Genomic DNA, 23,958 nt, shown 5'->3' on the forward strand with positions numbered 1-23,958 from the left:
ATTGTCCCTTCTCACAGGAGACCTTCTCTCCCCCCCCCCCCGTAGTCTTCTAGGAGCAGAATGTCACGGGAGTGGGTTTTTCCAGCCCCTGCAGGAGGGAGGAATCCTGAGAAAAGCACCCCCTCCTCCTCCTCCCGCCCCTGGATCCCAGACCGCCTGTCCCCTCCTGGGATCTGCAGCCACAGCCTTACTTGTCTGAGCGGGGCCTTCTTCTTCTGCAGGGGTCACCCTTGCAAACAAGCAAGATCTGACAACTCCTTGCACCTGTGCTTCCACCCCCCACCTCGTGCCCCCCCCAAAGGTCAGGAATAATAGAATCGTAGAATTGGAAGGGACCACTGGGGTCATCTAGTCCAACCCCCTGCACGATGCACGACGCCCCCCCCTTCCCTCCCTATAAGGCCGCAGAGTCAACGCTGCTGGCAGAGGGGGCCTGCTCCGCAGGGCGCGTTTAGTGGAGGGGTGGGGGAGTCCCAGGTGCGCGATGCCCGGTGCGGGGGGGCTTCCCCTCTCCACCCCCCTCCCACCGCCTCCAGCGGGGGTCTCGGCGGCAGGGGCGGGGAGTGGGGGGGGGGGGCTGAGCTTGCCGCTGGCCAGCAGGAGGCGGCGGGCGCGCGCCCGCGTGTGTGGCAGAGCGTGCGGGCGAGCGCGTGGCCAAGAGCTGCGCGCGCACTCTCCCTCCCCCCCGGTCACGTGGCGGCGCCGTTTCCCGCGCAGGCAGAGGCAGGAGAGGCGCGAAGGCGGCGGCGCCTCAGTGCGGGGGGGGGGGAGGAGGAGGAGCGCCAGCCCCCGGCCCCCACCATGTCTCCGGCCACTTCGGGGGGGAGCAGCAGCCACCGCCAACGCCGCCGCCCCCCGCCTCCCTCGCCTCAGGCGGCCGCCCCGACGCCGCTGCGTCGCTCCCTGCGCTCCGGCCCCCGACGCCGCCGCCCCCCCGCGGCCGGCCTGTGAGTGTGGGGCCGCGAGGGGGGGAGGGGAGGGGAGGGGCCCCGCCTCGCCTCGCCTCGCCTCGCCTCAGAAGAGGCTTCTGAGGGCCCCGCTTCTCTCTCCCCCCCGCCCCCTCTCACCTCCCCTGCGGTGTAGGGCCTGGACCGGCGGCGGCGGCGGCGGCAGCCCGGCTTCGGCGTGGGAGGGGCCCTCCGGGGGCTCCGGCAGCGACTTCGAGGCCCCCCCGCCCTGCTCCCCGCGCAGCCAGGCCGGGAGGGGCGCCACGGGGGGGGACCCCCTCGCGGGGCCGCGCCGGGTAGGCCACGGGGGGGGGGCGGGGCGGGGGGGCGGGAGGAGGGACACCAGCCGGGGGAGGGTGCGCCCCCCGCCCCTTCCCTTCCCCGGTGGGGAGGGAGGCTCCTCCTGCTGGCCGCGGGGTTGCCAACCTCCCGGCGGGGGTGGGCCCTGGGGAGCGGCGCCTGCAGATGCCCCGCCCCCCTCTAGCGCGACGGGCGGCCCCGGAGGGGTCAGCCAGGGCAGGGGGCCTCCCCCCCCCCCCGGGCCACCTCCAGGCCCCTGCACCCGGCGGTTGACTGCCTCTGCCCACGGAGGCTCCCCCTGGCAGGCCCCCCTAAGCCGCCGCCCCCCAGGCAGGGCGCCCTCCCCCCGCAGGGAACGGGCCCACCCCCTCGGTTCTTTGAGCCATTGGGAGTGGGGGGGGCGTGTGGAGGAGAAGCGCCTCGTCTCCCTTCTGCCCCTCCTGGATCTGCCGCCCACTCAGCTTCATGGGGTGTGTGTGTGGGGGGGGGTTGTTCCCCTTTGCCAGCTCCCCCCCAACCTGCGCCTAATTTCATCAACCTCCACCACGGTCCCACCCCCCACTTTTGCCACCTCTTTCCTAGCCCAGAAATTCCCGGCCTCTTCCAGCCTCTCTCCTGGTAGGTAAGGGGGCTCCAGCCCCACCAGTCACCTCGGCTGCCCCCACCCCCTGGGCCTTTTTAAGCATATGGTGACCAGGCGTCATTCCAAATGTGGCCACGCCGCAGATCTGTGCAGGGGCGTTGTGATAGCAGGCATGTGACTTCCAGTCCTTTTCCTAGTTTTCCTAGGATCATAGAAACAAGAGAGTCGTCGGGGGGGGGGGGGGCCCTCCGGTCCCCAGAGTAGTAAGCCTTTTCCACCACTGCAGCGCAGGAGGGCCTTTGGTACATGGGGCATCCATATCCTTCTTCCATCCCTCCCCAAACCCCACCTTCCCCAGTCTCCACCCTGAAAATCTCCAGGAATTTCCCCACCTGGAGTTGGCGTCCCTAGCTGGGGGCAGTGTGTGTGTGTGTGCGCGCGTGGGGGGGCACTGGTGGCTTCTGCTGCTTGGCCACATCCTCCCCCTCGTTCTTCAGGGGGCCAAGCGGCTGCGGAAGGATGCCCCCCACAGCAGGGATGCCCAGAAACCTGTGGGAGCCGGGAACCTCTTTGAGGCGGTGAAGCTGGGCAAAAGCGTGATGCAGGTGAGGTTGGGAGGAGAAGGCAGGGAGTCTCCTGCCCTTATGCTGCGTCTGGTGGGTGTTGCCCGGTGCCACGTGTAGTGGGGGGGGGGAGGTCCCGACTGCTGCCACGTCTGGGCCTTGTGGAGGTTGGTGGGTGTTTTAACAGCAGCCCCGCTCGCAGCCGCCTCCTCCTCCTCCTCCTGTGCTCCCAGGTTAAGGTGTGGGCAGATTCAGCCAAGCATGTGGCCTTTGCCACTCTGGGCAAGGGGCATGAAAGATAGCCCTGCCTGGACTTCCCCGTGTTCATCTAAGAAGGAAGGGTGGGTGGGCCGGGCTTTGCTCTGAGGGTTGCACCCGCAGGGGCTCATTGCTGGGCTCAGAACTTTCTCCTTTGGAGAGATAGACACCCTGTCAAGGTTCTGCTGGCCATTAGCCACCGTGTTCCATATTCTCTCTCCCCCCCCATTTTTGCTGACAGAAAAAGTAGCCAAGTAGGCAGGAACTCTCGCATGCAGCATGTTCAGGAGCTGCTTTCCTCCCCCCGCCACTTTCAGGCCTATTCCGGCCCTTCACTGTCTCTTTTCCAGCTTTCATTGGGAATGAAGAGACATGCCCTGGGAGGAAGTACCAGGTGTAAGGGTGGCAGCACAAGGGGAGAGGGTGGTGGGCTGATAGAAGCCAAAGGAGCGGAGATCGCAAACAGGATATATCGGGACACAGGAGACTCCGTGGGCAAGAGATGCTCGTTCCCCCTTCCAATACCCACGCTGTCTTCTTTCCTTTTCCCACCCAATCCTAGTCTGTAGTTGATGAGTGGCTAGAGAGCTACAAGGAGGACCGGGAGTTGGGTTACTTGGAACTGGTCAACTTCCTCATACAGTCCTGTGGCTGCAGAGGTGAGTCCTGAGTGGGGGGAGGTGCGTGCGGGCTGTCCTCGGCCCTGTCCCTCTCCATGTTTGCAGGCTCTGCTCGTTTGAAGTGTTATCCTTCACATTTGAGGCATCAGCTGTCCTGTCTTAAGAAGCTCTTCAGGGATTGCTTCAGGACAGTGGATAAATACTTCAGAAGTTAACATGCACAATTAGCTTTGAGGGAGAGATGGTGAACACATGGAGCTGCCTTTTGCTGAATCAGACCCTTGGTCCATAAAAATAATTCACAGTGGGTAGCCGTGTTAGTCTGTCTGCAGTAGTAGAAAAGAGCAAGAGTCCAGTAGCACCTTAAAGACTAACAAAAATATTTTCTGGCAGGGTATGAGCTTTCGTGAGCCACAGCTCACTTCTTCAGATACCAAATCAGATACTGAAGAAGTGAGCTGTGGCTCACGAAAGCTCATACCCTGCCAGAAAATATTTTTGTTAGTCTTTAAGGTGCTACTGGACTCTTGCTCTTGGTCCATAACAGTCAGTGTTGTTGGCTAAGACTGGCAGCAGCTCTCCCGGGTCTCAGGCAGAGGAAAGGTCTTTCACATCACTTACTGCCTGGTCCTTTTAACTGGAGATGCTGCTGGGGATTGAACCTGGGGCCTTCGTGCCAAGCAGAAGCTCTTCTAACTAAGCCACGGCCCCTCCATGGTGGCTGCTTTTTTTTTTGCCATCAAGCCACGGCTGACTTATGGCAACCCAGGTGGGGTTTTCGAGGTAAGAGACATTCAGGGGTGGTTGACCATTGCCTGCCTCCACAACACAACCCTGGCGTTCTTGGAGGTCTCCCTTCCAAATACTGGCCAGGGTCAGGGCTGGGAGTGTGTGACTGGCCCAAGGTCACCCAGCAAGCTTCTGTGGCATGAGTGGGGATCCATTCCTGGGTTTCCCAGTTCCTAGTCCAACACCTCCACGCTGGTTCTCACTGGTGGCTGCTTACCCTACTCCTCTTCTGGAGAAACTAGTGTTGCTCTCTTTTTTATCTTCACAACAGCCTTGTGAGGAGGAGTTAGGCTGAGAGGGGAACTGGCCCCCCACACTGGGCCTTTGTAGTCAAGTGAACGTGGGTCTTGCCAGTTCTGCTTGAGCAGTAACCCCCCGCCGCGCCGCGCTCATCACGCTGGCTGGGCACACTTTCCCAGTATGTGGAAGGGGGCTGAGGCACTTTTCTCGCTCTCCCATTTCTGGAGTTTGGACGTTCTGTTTGTGCCTGCCAAGTGCCGTTTTATTTATACAGACGTGTATATGGTGCTTCCCTTCTAGCCCCCAAACTAAGGTGGGCTGATACGCCACATTTAAGCTTAACAGCTTGGTTGTATCAAATGTAGCGTGGGGAAAATTGGGCTGGCACTGAACCCTGTCTCTCCCTGGCAGGGGTGGTGACTTACGAAATGCTCAAGAGTCTCCAGAACTCACAGATCATCCAGCAGCTGACAGAGTCATTTGATGAGGTGAGAGCCAAGTGAGCGGGCAAAGTCAAAACAGCAGGTGGTGGTGTACTTTGTTGTGGTTGAACCCCAGGGAGAGCTGCTGTGGGCTGAGACTCCCCTTCTCCTCCCAGGACTCGGCAGAGTACCCCCTGTCCCTGGGCTCCCTGCCCTGGCGGCGCTTCCAGAGGGGTTTCTGTGAGCTGATAGCCGTTCTTGTGCACCATACCCAGTATGATGTTGTCTATGATGAGTACCTGATGGACAGCCTCATTGCCCTCTTGACTGGCATGTCTGACTCCCAAGTGCGTGCCTTCCGCCATACCAGCACCCTGGCAGGTAGGAAGGGGGCCGGTGGCGGGATGGGGGTCTTGTCAAGCTAGAGAGGGGAAAGTGGCCCTTGTTGAGGCTTCTGATGGTCAGCTGAGATTGGTTGGGAGGACTCAGTCTTTGCCCATTTCTTCTTCTCTAGCCATGAAGCTGATGACGGGCCTGGTGCGAGTGGCCCTGAGCGTCAGCCTTCAGAAGGACAGCAGTCAGCGGCAGTACGAGGCCGAGCGGGCCAAGGGTCTCGGTCGCCGGGCCCCAGAGAAGCTGGAAGGGCTGCTGGAGCAGCGTAGAGAGGTGACTTGGGGCATGAGGGAGCAGGAGGGCCGGTCTGTAGCGGGCTCTGAGGACATGCTGGATCGGGCCCAAGGTCCACCGAGCGCAGCTCTCTGTCTCAACAGGGGCACACTGGGTGTTTGTTGCTCTGGGCTCTTCCGTGCTCACCCAGCAACATCCGTGTTAACTCCCTGAGGTGCAGCCAAGAACCACTGGGGAGTCTGTGCTTGCTCTCCTAGTGGAGTGCTGATGGGGTGGGACTTGCGTAATTGGCACGCGAAGAGCAAGGGTGGGGGGAAGAGAAGGAAAGCGAAGGTCTACATCAGACATTCCTTTAAACCTGTCTCAGCTGGTGGTCATGGGAGTGTCTTACGCCACGGAATTGGCCAGCCCAATCCGGAGGGCCTACGGCCACAATGTAGCTGTTCCGGCAGGCTCTGCCACAGACCAGGGTAGAGGGAGGGCCAATAACCATTATTGGCAGTATGCCAGACAAAACAAAAAAATCTTCATCTGCTGACCAAATACACTGATAGAGGAAGCCAGACAAATTTCCCTGGGGTGGGAGTTCCAAAGTTTTGGTGCCATGATGGAGAGGGCCTTCTCTCGGGTTGCCATCTGTCTAGCCTCAGATGGTGCGGGCAGCCGAACCAGGGACTCCAAGCTGATCGGAATGAGTGGGTAAGTTCGTATGGGAGAAGGCGCAATACCAGCATCTTGAATTGGGCAAACGAAGCCAGTATAGGTGGAGCAAGATTGGAGTGATATGACCCTCTCGTCAACACTCTGGCCGCAGTTTTCTGTACCGATTCTAGCTCCCAGACAGTCTTCAAGGGCAGCCCCATATAGGGCACATTGCAGTAGTCCAATCTAGATGTTACCAGGGCATACACCACAGCGGCAAGATCTTTTCTCCACAGGAAGGGCTACAGCTGGCTCATTAGCCAAAGCTGCTAAAAGGTGCCCTTGGTCACCACTGCCCCCTGTTTATCTAAGAGGTTCAGGAGCACCTCCTTTGGGGGGGAGTGCAACCCCATCCAGGACAGGGGATAACCCGTTTCCTGGGTCAGACCTCCGTTTTGTTGGGATTAAATTTCAGCTTAATCCCAACCTCATCTATTCCAAAACTGCCTCCAGGTATCTGTTCACGGTATCCACAACCTCTCTGGGATCTGCTGGTAATGTGAGAGGAAGCTGCGTGTCATCTGCATATTGATGGCAGCTCAGCTCGAATCTCTGGATGACCTCTCCAGGCTTGTGGGGCTCAGCCTCTACATCCTGTTTGGTGGCCCTCCAGGATAAGTGGGTGGTGGCTGCTGTGTGGGACAGTATGCTGGCCTAGGTGGACCACGGGTGTGATCCAGCAGGCTTTTACATACTAAGAACTGTGTCCTCCCAGTTCTCCTGCTGACTGCAAATACCCCCAAGAGAGACACGGTCAATAATGACTGAAGTCCCTGCCCAGAAACACAGAGAATGTGGCTGGTAGAGTTACGCTTGTGGGGCTCTGGCAGGCTCTGCTGTCCCCTCCTGGACCTTGGGGATGTGTGTCTCCATATATTGTGCAGCCGTATCCTTGGGTCTTCTTCATCTGCCAGGGCTGCTTCATGATCCTGGAAGGCAATATGCACTATGGGTGTTTGGCTGGCAGTTCTGCAGAGGGGTGGCTGCTAGTGATCCCAGATTGCATTTGTGCTTCCTGGGTACACTGCCTGCAGGGGAGCTGGCGGCCCAGTAGCAAAGCACCAGTATCTGCCAGCCGCCTCCCCCCGCACCACTGGTTGTAATCTGGGGAGGGCTGTCCTGGGAGTGCGCCCCATTAAATGAAGTGGAATTTGCTGTATGGGGTTTCTTCCACATGCACACACTACTTGTTCTGGCTATGGGAGTCAGCAGTAATGTGAGTGGGACAGGGGGCATATTGCAGACTCCCACTCACGGCTGCTGGTCCTCTGCCCTGCTTGCCTGTCCTTCCCCCTATTAGTTGGGTGAGCAGAACCGGCCCTTTTATTTTTGTCTGCAGAAATAAAGTACCTGTGAGGGTTAGAATCATAGAATCATAAGAGTTGGAAGGGACCACCAGGGCCATCAAGTCCAACCCCCTGCACAATGCAGGAAATTCACAACTACCTCCCCCCTCCACACCCCTAGTGACCAGAAGATGGCCAAGATGCCCTCCCTCTCATCATTTGCCTAAGGTCACAGAATCAGCATTGCTGACAGGTCAAGATGGCCATCTAACCTCTGCTTAAAAACCTCCAGGGAAGGAGAGCTTACCACCTCCCGAGGAAGCCTGTTCCACTGAGGGACCGCTCTAACTGTTAGAAAAATCTTCCTAATGTCTAGACAGAAACTCTTTTGATTTAATTTCAACCCGTTGGTTCTGGTCCGCCCTTCTTGAGCAACAGAAAACAACTCGGCACCCTCCTCCATATGACAGCCCTTCAAGTACTTGAACATGGTTATCATATCCCCTCTCAGTCTTCTCCTCTTCAGGCTAAACATACCCAGCTCCTTCAGCCTTTCCTCATAGGACTTGGTCTCCATACCCCTCACTATCTTTGTTGCCCTTCTCTGGACACGTTTCAGCTTGTCTACGTCTTTCTTAAACTGTGGTGCCCAAAACTGAACACAGTACTCTAGTTGAGGTCTAACCAAAGCAGAGTAAAGCGATACCATCACTTCGCGTGATCTGGACACTATACATCTGTTGATGCAGCCCAAGACTGCATTTGCCTTTTTAGTTACAGCATCATATTGCTGACTCATGTTCAGTGTTTGGTCTACTAAGACCCCAAGATCCTTTTCACACACACTACTGCTCAAACAAGTCTCCCCCATCCTATAATTATGCATTTGATCTTTCCTACCTAAATGCAGAACTTTACATTTGTCTTTGTTGAAGTGCATTTTATTAGTTCTAGCCCATTTCTCCAGCCTGTCAAGATCATCCTGCATTTTGGCTCTGTCTTCTGCCATAATTGCTACCTCTCCCAATTTAGTATCATCTGCAAATTTAATAAGCATCTCCTCTGTTCCTTCATCCAAATCATTTATAAAGATGTTGAACAACACAGGGCCCAGCACAGATCCCTGAGGAACTCCACTAGTCACTTCTCTCCAAGTGGACAAGGAACCATTAACTAGCACTCTTTGGGCACGATCTGTCAACCAGTTGCAGATCCATCTAACAATAATAGGATCTAACCCACATTTTCCCAATTTGTCAACTAGAATACTATTTGTCAACTAGAATACCTTATCAAAACCTTACTGAAATCTAGATAAACTATATCTACAGCATTCCCCTGATCCAGCAAGGTAGTAACTTTCTCAAAAAAGGAGATAAGATCTCCATTACTGACAATAAGTCTGACGTTACTTATTCTTGAGAAACCCATGCTGGCTCTTAGTGATTAGATCCATCCTTTCTAAATGCTCAAGGACGGACTGTTTGATGATTTGTTCAAACACTTTTCCTGGAATAGAAGTCAAGCTGATGGGTCGGTAGTTACCTGGATCCTCCTTTTTCCCCTTCTTGAAGATGGGTACAGCATTTGCCTGCCTCCAATCTTCTGGCACCTCACCTGTTTGCCAGGACTTTTCAAAAATAATGGACAGAGGTTCCGAAATTACATCTGCAAGTTCTTTGAGTACCCTTGGGTGCAATTCATCAGGCCCAGAGGATTTTGTTTCATTTAAAGAAACCAGGTGTTTGTGCACTACCGCAATGCCAACTCTAGGCTGCAAATCCCTTCCCTCATCACATGTTCTTTTTATGCCATGTTGAGCACCACTTCCCTCACGAGAAAAAACTGAGGAGAAGTAGGAATTGAAGAGTTCTGCCCTCTCTTCATCTCCTGTTACAATTTCACTTTCCAGTCCACGCAATGGGCTTATCTTGTCCTTGTTCTTACTCTTACTCTGTACATAGGAAAAGAACCCTTTTTTGTTGCGTTCAGCATCTCTCTCTAGCTTAAGTTCATACTGAGCTTTAGCTTTCCTAACACTCTCCCTACAAGCACTAGTTATTTGCTTATATTCCTTTTTGGTTACCGTATATACTCGCGTATAAGCCGAGTTTTTCAGCCCCAAAAAAGGGCTGAAAAAGCCGAACTCGGCTTATACACGGGTCAATACGGTAGGGTAGGGTAGGGGGGAAGAGGGAGGAGGGAGGAGGGAACTTACTGCCACCGCCGCCGGTCCCACGCCGCTTTCTGCTGCCAAGAGCGGCCGGGGGCGGCCTCCTGCAGCTGCAGGGAGGTTGCCCCGGCCCTCGCCCGCCCTCGCCGCCGCTGCTAGCGGCCGAGGGCTGCCTGGGGCGGCTGCCCTGGCCCTCGCCCGGCCTCGCCGCCGCTGCTAGTGGCCTGGGGCGGCCTGGGGCAGCTGCCCCGGCCTTCGCCTGGCCTCGCCGCCGCTGCTAGCGGCCTGGGGCGGCTGCCCCGGCCCTCGCCTGGCCTCGCCGCCGCTGCTAGCGGCCTGGGGCGGCTGCCCCGGCCCTCGCCCGGACGCGCCGCTGCTGCTCGCGGCCGAGGGCGGCCTGGGGCGGCCTTCTGCAGCTGCAGGGAGGCTGCCCCGGCCCTCGCCCGGTTGTGTCGCCGCCGCCGCCAGGCCCGCGCCGCTTGCTGCCGGGAGCCCAGGTAAGCTGGGGGGGGGAGGGGTTATAAGCCGACCCTCGGCTTATACGCGGGTGCCTAATTTTTCCCCATTTTTGGGGAGAAATTAGGCACCTCGGCTTATACGCGGGTCGGCTTATACACGGGTATATACGGTATAAGGCCCTCCTTCCACTTCCTAAATGAGTCTTTTTTTATTTCTCAACTCTTTAAAAAGCTTTTTATGGAGCCACCCTGGCCTCTTTAGGCTCCTCCCATTTTTCCTTCTCATAGGAATGGTTTGAGATTGCGCCTTCAGTATTTTATTTTTAAGAAATGCCCACCCTTCTTGAACTCCCTTCTCCTTAAGCATTTCTGACCATGGGATTCTACCTAGCATAAGTTTAAGTTTGTTAAAATTTGCTCTTTTGAAGTCCAACCTACATGTCTGACTATGTACAGGTTTTCCTCTCCCCAAGATTGTAAATTCCAAGAGTATGTGGTCACTACTACCCAGGGTGCCTACTACTTTAACCTCATTGACCAGTTCTTCCCTGTTGGTGAGAATCAAGTCTAAGATAGCAGACCCCCTTGTTTCCCTGTCCACCTTCTGGAATAGGAAGTTGTCAGCAAGACAAGTCAGGAATTTATTGGATCTTGCATTTTTAGCAGCGATTGACTTCCAACAGATACCTGGGTAATTAAAATCTCCCATGACCACCATGTCCCGTCTCTTTGAGAACTTTGTGATCTGGTCTAGGAGCGTCCCATCCAAGTCCTCTGCCTGGTTTGGCTGTCGATAGCAGACCCCCCATGAGAATATCATGATTATTTCTTATTCCTTTTATGTTTACTGCTCAGGTTCTGAGCAGCGACATATTAGGGACGCTGCAGCAAAGTTCGCATGCTCAGAGGCTAGCGCTCTGGGCACTTTTTGTGTGCTTCCTGCCTCCAGAGTGCACATCTCTGTGATTCATTAAGCCCCCCCCCCCCCGATCAGCTCAGGGCAACAACTGGCCAAGGGGCAGATTTAATCCTTTCTCCTTTGCATTTCCCCTCAATTCAATCCTCTGCCCCTCCCTCCAGGTGTGTGTGTTGTGAGATATTTAGGCACTTTTTTGCTTTGGGAAGATGGCCTGAGGGAATAAATCGACTCTCACTTCGGGCAGCACTGTGGGAAAAGTGTGTTTTTGCCCCCCCCCCGCCACAATTTCTTTTAGATTAAGATGAGAAATGAAAAGAGATGATCGCCAGTCTTCCCATATAAAGAGCTGAATTGATTATTCTTGACTGGACTCGTTTAGGAGAAATTTAAAGATAAATATTTTAATTCCTGTTTCACATTTCTTATTGTTCTGTATTCTGTTTGGCTATGATTGTATGCTTGGTTGATGTCTAACTCTTCTTTCAACTTGCCTCGTCTTCTAGTTCCAGGAGAAACAGGAAGAGCTGGAGAACTTAATGAATGCTGTCTTCAAGGGAATCTTTGTTCACCGCTATCGGTGAGTTGGGAGGGGCTGAGGGTAGAGCAGGAATCGAGAGAACTGATCTTAACCCCCCCCCCCCAATTGTTTGTCTGTCAAGGGACCTCGTGCCTGAAATCCGTTCCATTTGCATGGAGGAGATGGGCCAGTGGATGCTGCAGTACAGCGCCTCCTTTCTGACTGACAGCTATCTCAAGTATGTGGGCTGGACGCTGCATGACAAGGTGGGTATTCCTTATTTGGCGGAGGGTCTTGGTGCTCAGTCATGGCTGACTTCTGAGGGGTCTTTGTGTGGGGTGTGCGTCCTCCTGTGTTCTCCCACTGGTGTTGGCAGGGTTTTGTCGTTGCTTGCCTGCTTGTCAGCTGGTGGCTTTGTGGGCGCGGCTGGGTGGTCTCTTTGGTCACCACCTTCCAGAGTCCACGTAAGAGGCCCAGTCCTGTCGTAGAAGTTTGCCTTTCACTTGTTTGGTTGTGCTGTGGTTTGGAGAAAGTGAGAAACGGCAGGAGAGATCCTTCTGCTTATTTCCTTCAAACTTGAATACAAATGAGTGCTGGGCCTCTTGCTTTGCCAAGGGCACGCCCCCCCTGGCAGGTGGATTTGGGGACAGTTGCACGAGGGGTGATCTGCTGACCTTTTCAAGAATGTTCTTCCTTTGGCTTAGACGCCACTGCGTTGCGCATGAAAAAGGAATCGTCTGCCACTTAATGGCAGATGCTGTATGGCAATGATGAAAGTGTGGGGAGAGTTGAAATCGCACACTATTACAGGGGCCATTTCGGTAGACAAAAAATGCTGTATTTGCCTGTCATTACTTATTTAAAATATTTTAGCCAACCTTTACACGGGAAATGGATTTCAGGTAAGGCATCTTGCTGATCATGGTGGAGCCTTAGCCATGTCTGTTCTGAAAATTTAAAGTACAGGGGCACCAAAATATTGTGTGGTTGATAACCGTTTCAGAACATCAGCGGCATCCTCAGAATTAGGTGGAAAAGAAAGGTAGAGGTGGGTATCTTCTGCATATTGATGATATTGCAGGTCATATCTCCTGATGGCCTCACCCAACAGCTTTGTATAGATTTAAATAGCGTGGGGGATAAGATGGAGCCCTGTGGCACCCCACAGGTCAACGGCCATGGGGCAGAGCAGGAATCCCCCAATACTACCGTCTGAGATCAATCCCCCCCAAATAGGACACAAACCTTTAGTTTCCTTTAGCCCCAGTGTGGTTCCCTTTAGCCCCAGTGCTGACTGGCAGCTCAGTAGGGTGCCATGGTGGATAGTATCACAGGCCACTGAGAGGTCCAGCAGAACTAACCGTGTCATGTTCCCCGTGTCTGGTACTCAATAGAGGTCATCAACCAAGGCAACCAAAAGCAGCCTCTGTTCCAAATCCTGGCCTGAAGCCAGATCGAAATGGATCCAGAAAATCAGCCTCTTCCAAGGACCCCTGGAGCTGAGAGGCAGCAACCTGCTCTAAGCACCTTGCCCAGGAAGGGAAGGGTGGAGCCTGGCTGGAAAAATCTCTGACATAGGAGGGCTCAGGGATTTTCCCCCCTAAACAGGTCTGATCACCGCTTCCTTGAGCATGGGCATCACTACTCCTGCCCTCAAGGAAGCATTTACCACTCCCCACACCCACTCAGCCAGCCTCCCCCCCCCCTGGCAGCTTTTATCAGCCAGGAAAGGCAAGGGTTGAGAACACAGGTGGTAGGTCTCACCTGTCTAAGGATCTTGTCCACATCCTCGGGGTCCACAGGTTGAAAAATATCCATATAAATGGGACAAGCAGGTGCCAAAGGTGCATCATGCAGACATGCATCCATGCCAGCATCTAACCTGGAGCAGATTTGAGCAGTTTTGTCTGCAAAGTGGATGACAAATTGATCACAGCAGGCTGTCATGTGGTCATGACATAGCCTTGGGGCTATGATGTAAAAGTCCCCAAACCTCACGAAACAGCTCAGCTGGATGATGATGTGCAGATGCAGGTGGTGAACGGGGAGACGTGCTGCCTTTTCGCCATCATCGCTGCCACAGAACAGGCTCTCCTGTGGGCTCTGTGCTGGGGTCACTCCGTCTCGCTCTAAGTTTTATGCTGGTGGCTCTCTAGCCGCCATCCCTCCTGTTTCATTGCCATCAGCTCTCCAGTGAACCAGGGAGCTCACTTGGGTCTGGCCAAGGGAGAGGGTGCTTCAGGGCAACTTTGTCAACAACCCAGCCCATCTCCCTATTCCAGAGAGCGGTCAGAGCCTCCATAGAACCATTGCAGACTTTGGGGGCAGCTTTCAGCTAACCTGAATGCTGAACTTCATAGCGTTGTGGTTGCTGTTCCAAACTGGTGTAACAACTAACGGTGTGCATTTGGCTATAGCCGAACTGGGGAAAACCCCCCTGAAAAGTTCCTTTTTGGTATATTTCTAGGTTTTTATTGCCGGTAAAAAAAATGGCGGCAATTAAAGGGAGCCGAAAAACGGATCCCAAATAATGCCGAATTCTCCAACTGAGCTCGGAGGACATCTTATCAGCTGGTTTTTCCATCCTATGCTCAGGGAGGCAGGAGTTAAATTCTTCAGATCCTGTCCTCTGGCTAGGACCGCCCCCTGCTGCCCAGTTCTCCTTCTGCCTTAGAGGGAGAAGCAGGTTTAGTGGCTAGCTCTGCAAGCCTTGTTTTTCTTACCTTCTATTTTCTTCAACAACTTTCTTCTATCCTGCATATCTTCTTCCGTACTTAACCTTGGTGTTAGCTATCTTTTCATTTCGTTTCTTACTGTTCTCAGCGTCTGTCGCCCTTTTGTATTCCCCCGACTCCCCCCCTCCAACCATCCAACTCGCCCGCACTCATTCCTCACTGAAGGAGAGAATGGCGGCAACGGGGGACGGAGCGATAGAGGAGCTCATGTCAAGAGACAAAGAGCAGGTCGTCGGCTTACTCTCCCCGCGGCAATCAGCCGGCGCGGCTTCAGGAAACCGCGGGGAGGAGAGGCGGCAAACGTCGGGGGCGGTCGAATCAGCCTGACGCGGAGGCGTCAACAGGCAAGCGCAAGAACAATGCCGAGGGCAAGAAGGACGGCGCCAAAAGGGCGCACGAAACAAAGATGGCCGCCACAACTCCCCGCTCGGCCCATAGGGGCAACGAGGGTGAGTCGGATCCTGGTGCTGCAGATTCCCATGAGGGCAAGGCCACCGAGTCAGGATCCGGTAGCGTTCAAATCTCTCAATAATTTTCTACTGCAGGGGGGGGGAGCGCGGCATGATTGACTTGCTAAGACAAGCCCTTAGAGAGGAGTTTGCACAGGCGGGAGAAACCTCTCTCAGAGAAATAGCCAGCTCCAGAGCCTCTTCCCCTACCACGGTGGCTTCGCACCAGTCCGGTCATAGGGCCAGAGAACCCTCCAGCGGCAGTAGCCTTGCCTGGCCTACAAAGGCGGCTCGCAAAGCCCCCTCCACTATTAGGGCTAGTTCCCCTTCTTCAGACGAAAGCAATAGAGCGGAGGGCGAGTTTTCCTCAGTCGACGAAAGAGGGGAGGGGGTGCCACCCCAGGAACAACAGTCTCGTCTTTTTTCTGGTGAGGACTACCAGACCATGTTATCTAACGTCCTAGCCGCCATAGATTTACACGAGGAAGATGAGATGGAGGCCTCCAAGGCCAAGTTCAGAAGCAATAAAGAATTTTTTGCCAGACTGAGATCTAAGTCACGGGTGGTGCCCTTCCCTGAATACTTTGAGGATCTCTTAAAGGCTGAGTGGGACAAACCCATGTCCAACAGACAATTCCCCGCTTCTGTTCAAAGGATGTATTCCCTAGAACCCAGGGCCATGAACCTCCTACAGGTCCCTGTGGTGGAAGCTCCAGTGGCAGCTCTCCAGTCTAATGCCCTGCTTTCTGAGGACGGAGCAGGCAACATTAAAGATCTGGACAGAAAGGCAGATTATGCCGCTAAAAAGGCTTATGAAGCTTCCGCTACTTCAATTCAGGCATCTGCTACTGCCGCCCTGTTTGCTCGGGCATGCCTTATGTGGGCTAGGAAGTTGATTGAACTGGTCCCCCCGACAATAGAAGGGTCTCAGGAGGTCTGAACAGGCTTCTCAAGGCCATCAACTTTTTAGCAGATGCCACTTTGGACTCTATGACCTTGGCGGCTAGAGCCTTGGTGGCAACTTCTGTGACTAGGAGGGCCCTCTGGCTTAGGTCCTGGTCTGCCGACAACGGATTCAAGTCTATCCTCCTGGGTTACCCCTTTGAGGGAGATCATCTTTTTGGTTCCAAGCTCGATGAAATTCTCATTGAAACAAAGGACAAGAAGAAGGTGTTCCCTAAGTACCTACGTAAAGAGGGAAAATCCTCCTTTCGTCCCTTTAGGACCTCACACACCCTGGCCCGCCCCAGAACGGATGGGAGGCAGGGCAACTGGTCCTCGGGCCGAGGCTCCTTTCGTAGGGGATCCAGATTTGGAAAATCATCCTAGTACAATCAAAACCAAGACAAGGGCAACAGATTCACAGACAAACCCGGAAAGCAATGACTACAGCTCGCATCTGGTGGTGGTGGGGAGACTTCAGTGGTTAAATACGCATAGTTAAATTGTGTAACTCCCTGCCCCAGGATGTGGTGATGGCTGCTAGCTTAGAAGGCTTTAAGGGGTGTGTGTGGACATGTTCATGGAGGAGAGGGGTATTCATGGCTGTTAGTTAGAATGGATACTAGTCATGCTGCATACCTATTCTCTCTAGTATCAGAGGAGCATGCCTATTATTTTGGGTGCTGTGGAACACAGGCAGGATGGTACTGCTGCAGTCGTCTTGTTAGTGGCTTCCTAGAGGCACCCGGTTGGCCACTGTGTGAACGGACTGCTGGACTTGATGGGCCTTGGTCTGATCCAGCAGGGCCTTTCTTATGTTCTTATGGTTCTCCCGAGTTTGGGAATCCACTCGCCCAGACTCTTGGGTACAAAAGATCATCGACGAGGGTTACACAATAGAGTTTTGGAAGACTCCTCCAGATCGCTTCATCATCTCTCCCACCGCCTTCAAGCGAGAAAAGCGGGCCCGCACTCAAGCCGCCATAGACCATCTGCTAGATATCAAGGCCATAGAGTACGTTCCTTTGCCAGAGCAGTGCGCAGGGGTGTACTCATTCTTTGTTCACAGTGCCAAAAAGGAATGAGGATTGGCGAGCCATCTTAAACTTGAAGCACATGAACAAGTTTGTGCATCTCAGACGCTTCAGAATGGAGACACCGCTTGAAGCTCTGCACCCATGTGCCTTCCTGGCGTCTATAGACACACAAGCGTACATGCATATTCTGATACACCCAAACCACTGCAGATTTCTACTCTTCTCCTGCAACCAACGGCACTACCAGTTCCGGGCCCTCCCCTTCGACTTCTCTTCCGCCCCGAGGGTCTTCTTGAAGGTCCTAGTGACCTTGGTGGCTAACCTAAGAGAGAGGGGGATTCATGTCTTCCCTTACCTAGACGATATCCTGGTAAGTGCCCCGCCGGAACAACTGTCCCTGCAGCACACGTCCACTGTCCTTTCGACTTAGGAGCAACACGGCTTCCTGGTGAATCAGGACAAGAGCTCCCTTTACCCAGCGCAGTCTATCCACCACCTAGGAGTGATAATAGACACATCCAGGAGCATGGTTTTTCTCCCAAAGGACAAGATCTCCAACTTAGTGGGAACAACAAGGACAGTCATCTCCAGATTCATAGGCCTATCCACCTTAGTCAAGCTCCAAGGCCTCATGGTGTCATGTATAGATATGGTACCTTGGGCACAATTTCACATGAGAAGACTGCAGTGGTTTCTCAAACCCTTTCAAACCCAAATCCTACAAAAGAGGAATCCTCTCCTCTCCATGCCACTCTTTGTGGAGAGCAACCTGAGGTGGTGGACCAAACCTTCCAACCTCAACAAGGGTCGTTGTTATCTACAGATGACGATGACCAGCATACAACTCTTCACGAATGCCAGCCTGGAGGGTTGAGGAGCCACCCTCTTCCAACACATAGCACAGGGACAGTGGAACGATGCAGAAAAGAATCTACACATAAACATACTAGAGTTACGGGCGATTCTGTCAGCCCTTGGCTCACAGAACCAGAAATCACCACAAAGTCATATAGAGTCCAAACAGATGGCTTTTACTGATCAAATAGGCATACAGTGCAAACGAATAAAATGACAGCTATGAGAGACTCACTAGCTGGGAGATATTATAAGGCAGGAAAGGCGGGAGATTACACGCATAAGCTGAATACAGTTTCCCAGGAGCTGAGTTCCCAGGCCTAGGTATGCGACCTTGGGGGGCAGACAATACAGCGCAGACACAGAGGCAATAACGAAACCGAGATAGCAGCCTGACATTCTGCTCCCCTCAAGGCCCCCTCCCAGTTCGCAAGGGGGCTGGCCTGTCCGGGTAAGCAATGTGAAAGGCGTCGACGAGGTCGGGGGCGGAGACATCCCGTGCGCGCACCCATTCGTCATAGGCAGGGGGGAAATGTTTCCAACGGACTAAATATTGCAGATTGCCATGGTGAACACGGGAGTCAAGGATCTTGGAGACTTCGAAGTGTTCTTCCCCCCCCCACCATGATGGGTTGCGCAGGCGGTGGGTCCGGATGCCACCGTGGAGAAGCAACATGGGGTTTGAGGAGGCTTATGTGGAAAACAGGATGCACACGCCTCAAGGATTTGGGGAGAGCCAGTTCCACTGTGACAGGGTTTATGACCCGAGTGATGGGGAAAGGGCCAATGAATTTGGCGCTGAGCTTATGGCACGGTTGGGTGGAACGGAGATTTTTGGTGGAAAGGTAAACCAAAGCACCCACTTGCAGATCACCCCCGGGGGAGCGATGTTTGTCAGCTTGCGCTTTGTATTTACGTTTGGCCCGGTCGAGGTTGCTAACGAGCCAGGGCCAAGTGGTACGGAGGGCGTGTGCCCAGGAGGCAATGTCGGGGTTCCCCTCCCCCTCTACATCATCTGCAGGAGCGATGGGACTGAAATCTTGTCCATACACAGCAAAAAACGGGCTAAAACCTGTGGATTGATGCATGGCATTATTGTAGGCATATTCTGCTAAAGGTAACAGTTCCACCCAGTTATCCTGGTGGTAGTTAACATAACAGCGCAAATAACATTCAAGTACAGCATTGACACGTTCAGTTTGACCATCAGTTTGAGGATGGTATGCACTAGATAACCCCTGTTCCACCCCCACCAACTTGAGGAAAGCTTTCCAAAACTTAGAAACGAAACCACTTCCGCGGTCACAAATTATCTTACGCGGAAACGAATGTAAACGAAAGATATGCGTCACGAAGAGGCGGGCCAGTTTCTGAGCAGAGGGGATCCCTGCGCATGGAATCAAATGTATTTGCTTAGAAAACAAATCAGTAACAACCCACAACACAGTTTTACCCCCACTGAGAGGGAGATCAGTCATGAAGTCCATAGCAATCACTTCCCAAGGTCTGCTGGGCGTTTCAAGAGGTTGTAGCAGTCCCGGGGGTTTGCCCTGCGATCGTTTCGCAGCGGCACAAACGGGACAGCTGCGGATGAAGGAGTCAATGTCGGAACGCATTCCCCCCCACCAGAACTGTCTGCGCAATAAGTGAAGGGTCTTCAGAAACCCAAAGTGCCCAGCTGTTTTGGCTCCATGAGCTAAATGTAAAACGTCCTTTCGGAGAGCTTTGGGTACATACAATTTTGAGTCCTTGTACCAGGACCCCCCTTGTTCCAAAACACCAGGAGGTAGGGTATGAGCGGAACGTTCTAAAAGGCACTGGTCCCGAAGGACAGCTAAAAAAGACTCGGAGATGGGGATTTTGGAGGGGGCCCCCCCGTCGGTCATGGAGATCTGAGAAACAGTTTTAGGGCTAGTGCTTACGTGCGGCGGCGTGCAGACTGCAGGCGGCTGGGCGGTAGGAGGGGTAGGAGGGGCGGGAACTCCGGTCTGTTGCGGTGGCGGCTGGGCAGCCGGTTGGGCTGGCGGAGCTTGCGAGTTAGGGAAGGTGTGCTGATGCTGGGATCGGGTTTGCACAGCCAGCATAGGTAGGGCCCCACGTTGCATAGGGGTGAACAGAGAGTTGGTGGGTCTTTCGAGTTTTACCGGGTATTGTGGTAAACGGGAGAGGGCATCCGCGAGAACGTTCTGCTTCCCAGGGACGTGCTTCAGGGTGAAACGGAACTGAGCAAAGAACTCCGCCCACCGTTGCTGTTTCGCCGATAGCTTATGGGACCCCGTGAGGGCAGCTAGATTTTTGTGATCGGTCCAAACCTCAAAGGGGACTTTAGACCCTTCCAAGAATTGCCGCCATAGAGTCAGTGCATGATGAACTGCAGAGGCCTCTTTCTCCCAGATGGGCCAGTTTAATTGAGCGTGCGCAAATTTTTTTGAAAAGTAAGCGCAAGGGTGAAGAAGACCGTCCGGTCCTTGCTGGAGGAGAGCCCCTCCCATGGCTACATCGGAAGCATCGACTTGCACAATGAACATTTGATTTGGGTCTGGGTGCCGTAGCACCGGCTCCGAAGTGAAGAGGCGTTTGAGGGCCAGAAAGGCGGCTTGGCATTGCTCAGTCCATAGGATTTTTGCGGAGGGCAAAGCAGCCGAGCTTACTTTTCCTTTAGTTTTCAGCAGGTCCGTAATGGGTAGAGCCACTTGGGCGAAGTTAGGGATGAATCCCCGATAGAAGTTTGCAAATCCCAGAAATTGCTGTACTTGCTTACGGTTGGTGGGGGGAGTCCAATCGAGGACGGCTTGGACTTTGGCGGGGTCCATGCGAAGACCTTGGTGGGAGATGATGTATCCCAAAAACGTGAGTTTGCTTTGGTGAAATTCACATTTAGCTAGTTTAGCGAAAAGTTGATGGTTACGCAGGCGTTGTAGAACTTCCCTGACCAGAGTCACATGCTCGTCCATAGTTTTCGAATAAATGAGAATGTCATCTAAGTAGACCACCACCCCACGATATAGAAGGTCATGTAGGATTTCATTGATGAGTTGCATGAAGACCCCCGGGGCCCCTTTTAATCCGAATGGCATTACAAGGAATTCATACATTCCGAAACAGCTAGAGAAGGCAGTGAGGTGTTCATCCCCTTCGCGGATACGGACTCGGTAGTAGGCTTCCACCAAGTCTAATTTAGAGAACACACGGCCTTCCTGTAATTGTCCCAAAATATCCGATATTAATGGGATAGGATAGGCGTTGGTCTGGGTAACCGCATTGAGCTTTCGGAAGTCAATGCACAGGCGAAGGTCGCCCTCTTTTTTCCGGACGAAAAACGCGGGGGCCGAGTTTGGGGCATTCGAAGGGCGAATGAACCCTCTGGCGAGGTTTTTGTCCAAAAAGTCCCGGAGGACAGTGCGCTCGGAAGCGCTCATAGGGTAAATCTTACTTTTGGTTAATGTGCAGTCCTTTACTACTTCAATCGCACAGTCTGAGGCCCGGTGGGGGGGTAAGGCATCACATTCCCTAAGGTCGAAGACATCTTCAAAGTCCCGGTATACAGCGGGTAGAGCCGGTGGTGCTGGGGCAGTAGAGGTTAATGCTGGAACGGGCGGAAATGGCAGAGCAAAGTTTTGCCGATGCTGGCCGCAGGTGGGACTAGCGAAGGAGATAGTGTTTGTTTCCCAATCAATACTGGGACTATGTCCTTTAATCCAGTTAATTCCCAAGACCACTTCAAATCGAATAGGGGCTATAGTGAAGTCTATTTGTTCCCAATGGGAACCAATTCCCATTGCCACCCCTATGGTGCGGTGATCAACTGGACCCCCCTGGAATTGGCTCCCGTCCATTTGAGCAAATTGGACGGGGGCGGGTAAAGCCTCTGAGTCGGCTCTGAGTGCAGCAAACGTGGCTTCGCTTATGAGAGTGCGACAGCAACCGGAGTCAATTAGTGCTTTGACGGGGATTTGTGGGCCTCCGTTAAGTTGTTGTAAAACTGCATCCACGTAGACGGTGGAGTCCACTTCTTTGATTTTGGTAGGAGCATTCGGTTTGATAGGAAGATCCTGAGAGGTCTGTGGAGATGCTCCATTCACCACAGACCGGAGCCGTTTTTTGACAAGTCGAGGGGAGATTCCAGGTTTAAGGCTGGAGAAATCCAAGGGTTTTCCTCATCCGAAGAGGGAAAGCTGTCCCCCAATGGGGCACTTGTAATCCGAGACCCGGCGGGGTCGTTGGAAGCAGGCAGGGAGGCTGGGTCCCCGGCATGGAGTGCAGAGGGTGTGGGCCTTCCCGGAGCTGCGCTGCGGGTGGCCGCGGTGCCTCTGCGTGGTGGACGACCTCGGGCGCGGGTTGTCGTGCTGGGACGAAATAATTCCTGGCGGCGTGGGCAAACGGCTGCAAAGTGGCCCATATCTCCGCAAGTAAGACAGGCACCCCTCTGAAATCGGGCTTCACGTTCCTGGAGCGGACGTGGGGGATTTCGTGGGACGAGCAGCGGTGCCTTGGGTTGAGGCTTTTGGGTGCCCTTCTCCTTGTGCTTTTGACGGACGAGAGAAATAAAGCGGCGGCGGCTTTCCACTTCCTCGGCTAATAGGATCCAGCCTTCGAGGGTATCGGGATCGCCCCGCATGTAAGACCAGTTCAGAATGTCAGGATGCAAGGCTTCCCTGAAATGATGGATCAGGGTGGTCTCGGGCCAACCTACAATTTTACTTGCCAGTCGTTGAAATTCATCGGCAAATTCCCGAACTGTAGCAGAGCCTTGTTTTAATTGTAAGAGTTCCGTTTTGGCTCTTTCCCCCAGGAAGGGGTCCTCAAACCTCCTTCTCAGGGCAGTCATGAAGTTGTTGAGGGAACGAATTGCACGAGAGCGGGTGTCAAACTGGAGGACCATCCAGTCAGCCGCTTTACCTGTCAGGAGGGAAGCTACGTACCGCACCCGGCTATCTTCCGTGGGGAAAAGTTGACCTTGTTCTCGCATATAACTGTCCACTTGATGCAAGAAACAAGGCAAAGCCTCGAGAGATCCGTCATACGTAGTCCTCAATTTGAGTTGCTTCCAAGGGCCGGGCGCGGGTTGACCCGGTTGCACGGGTGGTCCGGGCGGAGAAGCAACAGGAGCTCCAGGAGGCAAGGGTGGAGCAGGCACATTAGCGGGTGGTTGCACGGGTGGTCCGGGCGGAGGAGCAACAGGAGCTCCAGGAGGCAAGGGTGGAGCAGGCACATTAGCGGGTGGCTGTACGGGTACCCCCTGACCCGGTATCGGAACGGGCTGTCTCTGAGCTATCAGGGTTTGTTGTAATTGCCTGTTCTCTTGAAGCATAAGTTCCATTACTTCCTGGAGTTGATCAACACGGTCGGAGAGCTCCCGATTCTGGGCTCGTAAAAGATGAACCTCCTCACTTGGGCCACCAGTAAGATGAGGCTTACTGGTTCGGAAGCTCGTGGCCCATTGAGAGCTATCCCCATATAAATCCTCGTCTTCAGACTCATCTGAGTCTCGACGTCGGTCAGCCAAACGGCGTGCGCGTTGGGTCGCGCGCGACGGGACAAACGCCGGGGAAAAAGATAGACCTGACAGTCCCAGTACATAGTCCTTGGGGCGCGTGTCTACGTTCGCCTGATTCCTAATCCTTGCTGCAGCCGCCCTGGCTGCTTCCGCAGCCTCTCTCTCTCTTGCGACCTTAGCCGCTTCGGCGGCTTGCTGATCCGCAAGAACTTTGGCGTTTTCAATACAGCGCAGACACAGAGGCAATAACGAAACCGAGATAGCAGCCTGACAGATTCACCATGCTCTTCTTTGATTCCAGCCGATGCTAGAGGGCCAGCACGTGCTCGTACGAACGGACAATGTCGCAGAAAAGGCCCACCTAAACAAACAAGGAGGGCCTCGTCCCTTCACACAGAGGCTGAGACCATCCTAAACTGGGCAGAAGCTCATCTGTCATCCCTTCGAGCGGAGCACGTCAAAGGGACTCTGAACACCCAGGCGGACTGGCTCAGCCGTCAACAGGTAGACGAGGGGGAGTGGTCTCTGAAGACGAAAGTCTTCCTCCAGATAACGGAGAGATTCGGTCATCCTCTGGTAGACCTGTTCACCTCACACAGAAATCACCAGACACACAGGTACTTTTCGAGGTTCAATTACCCAGGAGCAGAGGGAATAGATGCACTGGAATCTCCATGGCCACAGGGTCTTCTCTTCGCCTTCCCTCCTCTTCCCATCATTCCGAAAGTCCTTTAGAAGGTCAGACAGGAGAGGGCGCACGTCATCCTCATTGCCCCTCATTGGCCTCAAAGACCATGGTTCCCCACTCTGAGGGAGCTCTCTCTGCAGGATCCTTGGCCTCTTCCACCAGTCCAGGGGCTTCTCCATCAAGGACCTCTCCTACATCCAGATCCGGCTTGGCTCCAACTGACCGCCTGGGACTTGAAAGGCAACGGATGTTAACACTAGGCTACTCTCCAGAGGTCGTGTCCACCATGCAATCCGCCAGAAAGGAATCTACCGTTCAAATTTACAACCTTTCCTGGAAGACCTTTGCTTG

At 54.0% G+C, this 23,958-nt stretch overlaps 1 protein-coding gene across 1 annotated transcript in view; it reads left to right on the plus strand.

Annotated features, from left to right (window-relative positions):
* Positions 1-801: 801 nt before the first annotated feature.
* STAG3 (STAG3 cohesin complex component) overlaps positions 802-23,958 on the plus strand; it is a 77,995-nt gene continuing 54,838 nt past the window's right edge. Inside the window, 10 exon segments of the mRNA XM_056844960.1 lie at positions 802-947; positions 1,084-1,243; positions 2,242-2,296; positions 2,299-2,435; positions 3,214-3,310; positions 4,712-4,788; positions 4,899-5,103; positions 5,237-5,388; positions 11,391-11,464; positions 11,547-11,670. Coding sequence (XP_056700938.1) covers positions 802-947; positions 1,084-1,243; positions 2,242-2,296; positions 2,299-2,435; positions 3,214-3,310; positions 4,712-4,788; positions 4,899-5,103; positions 5,237-5,388; positions 11,391-11,464; positions 11,547-11,670 — 1,227 coding nt within the window.

This window comes from Euleptes europaea, chromosome 2 (genome assembly GCF_029931775.1).
Source record: "Euleptes europaea isolate rEulEur1 chromosome 2, rEulEur1.hap1, whole genome shotgun sequence".
NCBI lineage: Eukaryota > Metazoa > Chordata > Lepidosauria > Squamata > Sphaerodactylidae > Euleptes > Euleptes europaea.